This window comes from Mesitornis unicolor, unplaced genomic scaffold (assembly GCF_000695765.1).
Source record: "Mesitornis unicolor isolate BGI_N332 unplaced genomic scaffold, ASM69576v1 scaffold46446, whole genome shotgun sequence".
Classification (NCBI taxonomy): domain Eukaryota; kingdom Metazoa; phylum Chordata; class Aves; order Mesitornithiformes; family Mesitornithidae; genus Mesitornis; species Mesitornis unicolor.
Genome location: NW_010193849.1, coordinates 2,575 through 7,425, shown reverse-complemented (window position 1 = coordinate 7,425; position 4,851 = coordinate 2,575). Strand labels below are relative to the sequence as shown.

The 4,851-nt window shown below is 43.4% G+C and overlaps 1 protein-coding gene across 1 annotated transcript; it reads left to right on the top strand.

The window, feature by feature from the left end:
- Positions 1–2,893: 2,893 nt before the first annotated feature.
- LOC104535931 (rho-related GTP-binding protein RhoG-like) lies at positions 2,894–4,009 on the top strand. The gene has a single exon (XM_010187598.1). The coding sequence runs from the start codon at positions 2,911–2,913 to the stop codon at positions 3,484–3,486; it is 576 nt and encodes a 191-aa protein (XP_010185900.1). The 5' UTR covers positions 2,894–2,910; the 3' UTR covers positions 3,487–4,009.
- Positions 4,010–4,851: the final 842 nt, after the last annotated feature.

Here is a 4,851-nt window from a genome sequence, read left to right as displayed (position 1 = left end):
TTCCAACTCCTCATGTTTTGTGATTCTGTGAAACATACAGAGGTGTGAGCCCCTGGGGGAGCTTATGGTTTGTTTTAAAGAGATCTGTTTCCAAGTCTTTGCAATTTGTTTATTGTAGAAACTGGGCATATAAAAGGCTTTGTGTACCTCGTTTTCCCCATGAGACTTTTGGTGCTGTAGTTGAGTTTTTATTGTGTGTCCAGCTGACTTAGTTCTGCTGTCTCTGGTGTCACGTACTGACTGGTTAGAACAGCAGTCTGTTATAGGTAGGTCATTTGGAAAAAAACCCCAAAAACCCAGCCAACTTTAGCTCTGGAATTGTTGGTCATCACTAAGATTTCTGGCACAGCATCTTCTGCTACTTCAGTGTTTGAAGTAAACCCAGGAATAAGCTTTAAAACCTGCTCTCTGTGCTGTGTCCAGTGACGCTTTGGCAGCAGCAGCAGCAGCAGCATATGGTGTCCCTCTCTCATGATTCATTCCCACCATGTGCTACCACTGGCTCGGTTGTACCAATGCAGCTGCTTGTGGCACTGCTCGGTAAACTGGATGAAACAACTTCTCACTGCTTCTCGGGGTTTGGAAATCTGAAGGCAGCTTCACCGCTGGAGAGGTCGTGCCCGTGATGGTGGATAGAGCGTGGTAGCAATCTGCCCCACAGCGAGAGCAGCGGTGGAGTCTGGGATGGGGAGTTACGGTTGCATCTTCTGGTAGAACAGTGCTGTGGTATTAGAATACATCCACTCTTCTGTCGCTGTTTGCTTGTAGCACTTAGACCCTTTGTGGTCAAAAATATTGTGCTGTATACTGCCAGTAACAGTGTTCAACCACTATTAATAATACAATGCTTTTTTTTTTGGTAATGTTTTCAGTAATTTTCTATTAAAAGGCGTTTCAACTTTAAGGTTTGCAAAATGCAAGTGATATTTCTAAGCCTCTAATTTGACAGAATTTACCTTCTCTCCCCCCCAGCCTGTTAAATTAAGATCTTGATGCAACTGTTCTGGAATAAGAGATGCAGTCCTGCTGTCAGCTTTTGCTGTCAGTGTTGTTCTCCATTTCACTCACTGCCTTTGCAATAGGTGGTTACACACACACCTCTCTCTGCGTTTGACTGGAGCCCTGAAACGGGGTGACTGATTTTTTTGATGTATGATGAAATTCACACTCACTCTTCTGCCAAAGCTCAAAAATACTCGCCAGATTTCATTTAAGGTGATTCATGTTGTTTTAGAAATGTAATTCCTACCATTTTAGAAAAGGATGGACTGCTTTTGCATCTTCTTCCTGCTGGTTTTCCTCCAAATTCTTCCTCTCCAACATCCTGCTGCGTCTTTCTGGAGCAAGGTTTCTGCACTGCTTCCCACTGCTGATAGATTTTCAGTAGTGTGTGTGTACGGACATTGATGGTTCCTTAAGCACTGTGTGTTGTAGTCACCACGGTGCCTGTTGCAGCTCTGTGACAAAGCTCAAGGTGGTCTATGTTCACGTAGCACAGAACCACGTGTGCTCCCAGTGGGAAGACTGTGGATACAGGTAAAGACTTGACAGAAGGGACAAAGCTGAGTTGTATGGATGATCTTGAAGAGGAAGTTGGAGGGGCTTTTATATAAGACATTTATAAGTGAAGCACTTCACTTATAGAAATGTTGCTCATTTTCCTTAGTTCCTTTGCTATATTGATGGTGTTAGAGCTCTGATCTTTCTGGAATGGGCAATACAGTTCCTCCCACTGTTTGTTTCTTCTGTTTGAAGCGGTGTATTTGCTGCTGGTTGCAAGTGGAGGATTACTGGCAGTACCTCAAAGGCGTGTGAGTGAGGAGATGCAAGTTCCTTCTTGCTCAGGCTGGCGGTGGAAGCTGCAGCATCCAACAGGCGTACAACAAATGACTGCTTGTAGTTGCTCCATGCCATCTTCAAAGTTCCTGCTGTTCATGTGATGAAAATTTAGAATGACTTGAGTTCTAGGCTATATCCATGTGATTAGCAAACCTATTCTTCACGTATCAGGGAAGGGACAGAGAAGCCTTTAAGTGTCCAATATCTCCTGTAACAATTCCCCGGTCTGCCTAGGAATGCTGTTTGATTGCTGATCTTTTAGTGTGTATTTTTCTAATGCTCAGTACAAGCTTGCTTTACTGTAGCTCAAGCCTATTAAGTTCTGCCTGTTCTGTCACTGATTAGTGAGAATAATCTGTTCTTGGCTTCTTTAGAAAAATTCTTGATGTATTCTAATCTGGGTGCTATGGCTGGCTGCATTTCAAAGAACGGCTTTCCTTGCATGTGCTACTTTCTGAACTTTTTATCTGGTGTCCTCTAAATGATGCAGTTTCTTGAGGTCTGTTTGATCCTGAATTGAGTGAATCAGTGAAAATAATAATAGAGTGCAGGCCAGCAGTGGATAGCTTGGTTTATTACAGAATTTTTGGGCCGGCCTTTGTGGTGAACTGTTTAGGCAGTAGACTGTACAGACAAGAAGCGTGACTCTCGGAGAGGGTGTGTGTACAGGTGTGTGTGAACCTACAGATGACAGCACATCCTGTTACTAGGCCTGCTGTCATGATCCATTTCCACTTGCAGGTACCTCTAAGGACTTGTCCCTTTGCCTGTGGGAAACTGTCTGACAGCAGCAAGGCAAGGCTGTGGGAATTTGGCTAATCTGTACTTACGCGGTTGGAATGCAGCCAGTTGTCATGAGCTCTCAACTCACTGCATCTCCGCTTCACTGTTGTCTTTCTGGCCTGTGAGCTCTTCAGAATGGCTTCTGCGACACCGAGTCTCGGCTGCGATAAGAAACTGTTAGCAATATTAAAAACACTTGAAATGACTGTAATTGAGAGTGCTTTCCCTAACCTTTTTTTAAATTTTTTATTTATTGCTTTGTGCAGGACTTTCCTTCCTGGGTGAAGAATGCAGACTATCAAGTGCGTCGTTGTCGGAGATGGCGCCGTGGGCAAAACTTGTCTTCTCATCAGCTATACCACCAATGCGTTCCCAGAAGAGTACATCCCTACTGTGTTCGACAACTACAGTGCCCAGATGACTGTTGATGGCCGGACAGTTAGCCTGAATCTCTGGGACACTGCAGGTCAGGAGGAATACGACCGCCTGCGCACGCTCTCGTATCCCCAAACCAATGTATTCGTCATCTGTTTCTCCATCGGTAGCCCCTCTTCCTATGCAAATGTGAGGCACAAATGGCATCCTGAAGTTTCTCACCACTGTCCGAATGTCCCCATTCTTTTAGTGGGCACGAAGAGAGACTTGAGAAATGACCTGGAAACAGTTAAAAAGTTGAAAGAGCAAAGCTTGGCTCCCACTACCCCACAGCAGGGGACTTCGCTGGCTAAACAAATTGGAGCAGTCAAATACTTGGAGTGCTCAGCATTGAATCAGGAGGGTGTTCGGGAGGTGTTTGCCGAAGCTGTGCGTGCAGTCCTGTATCCCGTGACAAAGAAGAACACAAGAAAATGTGTCTTGTTGTAGTTACCTCGGATGATGGATGTTCAGAGTTGATACTGACTAGAACCTTGGAGGGTTCTGTAGTGAGTTAAATTGAAGAGTTTCATCTTGCACTAACAGCTGTAAGCAGAACTGGTTTATGCAACGAATATTCTTGCAGTCTTATTGCTTCAGGGAAACTGAAACAGAACAGGTTGTTTTGTGGTTTGTTTTTTTTTCCAACGGAGAGGTCAAATACCTGCTTTATTTCTAAAGTTCCAGTCTCCAGCTTCTCCAGGGATCGCTTGGCTTCTGTCCATATTTAGCAGAGGAAAACAAAAGAAGCGACTTCTTTGAAGCCAGACTTTTTTACTAGATAGCCATCAGTTACTAGATTTGCTGAAAAGCACCAATTCTGGTAACTTTGCTTGAAGCATCGCTGCTGCTTTTCCCATCCCATACATACTGATTGAATTTGTTTTACAAACAGAAGTCTCGCTATTCGGTTGTTTTGATTTGTCAATTTAAAGCTTGAAAACTACTTGTTTACATGCAAAAATGCCTGAAATATTACTGAGATTCACGTTACAGTGAGCTGTGATGGTTTATATGAAGAGCTAGCATAAGGCATGTTTAATGGAGTAAGCAAGACCCAGGGAACACCTGCAATGATTTTATCAATAGAAGCAGGAGCTGATTTCTCCTAATGTAAGGAACTTAGGATAATTCTGAGTTACTCAAATGAGTGATATTCATCCTTCTGAATTGGAGAGGTGGAAGAGTAGTTTAGGTGCAAGTCTTCCGTAATCATCTAAACTGAGTTTTTATTTCAATCTCCAAAGAGACTTTGCATCCTGAGAGTACAGTTGACAGTTTCCTTCTTGGACTGATTGAGGTAGTTGGGATGACACTTCTCAAAATGGGATTTTCAGTACAGTCCCTTTGATTAATCCCAGAAACTTGACAGCAGCCCGTTTATTCTTGAGGAATTAATTGCTTCGTTTCTTAATGTTCTTGGGGCCAGCAGCTAAGATTTTTTTTTTAATGGCAAATTCCTTTGTTGTTTTTCTGGGAGAACACTGACAGAAAACTTGGGGGGTTCTATTTACAGGAGCCCTCATTTCTTCCTGGCAACTCAGTGATGGTTTGGGTTCAGTTTGTAGTTGTTAGCCAGTCACTGGATAGGTTTACCTGGGCAGTTTTCTCTTCTCTACTAGGTGATCAGTCACTATAATCTCTTTTAACTGGAGTTCTATTTACGTACTTTTAATCTGTCTTTAGCAGCTCTAGTGAGTGGCAGCTGGCTTTTATTTTCAGGATGTGCACTGTTCTTTATGTGTGATTCCGGGACCAGCTGAGGAGTGAGTGTATGAAACCTTCCTCAGACTTAACCTTACAGCTCGGGGGTAT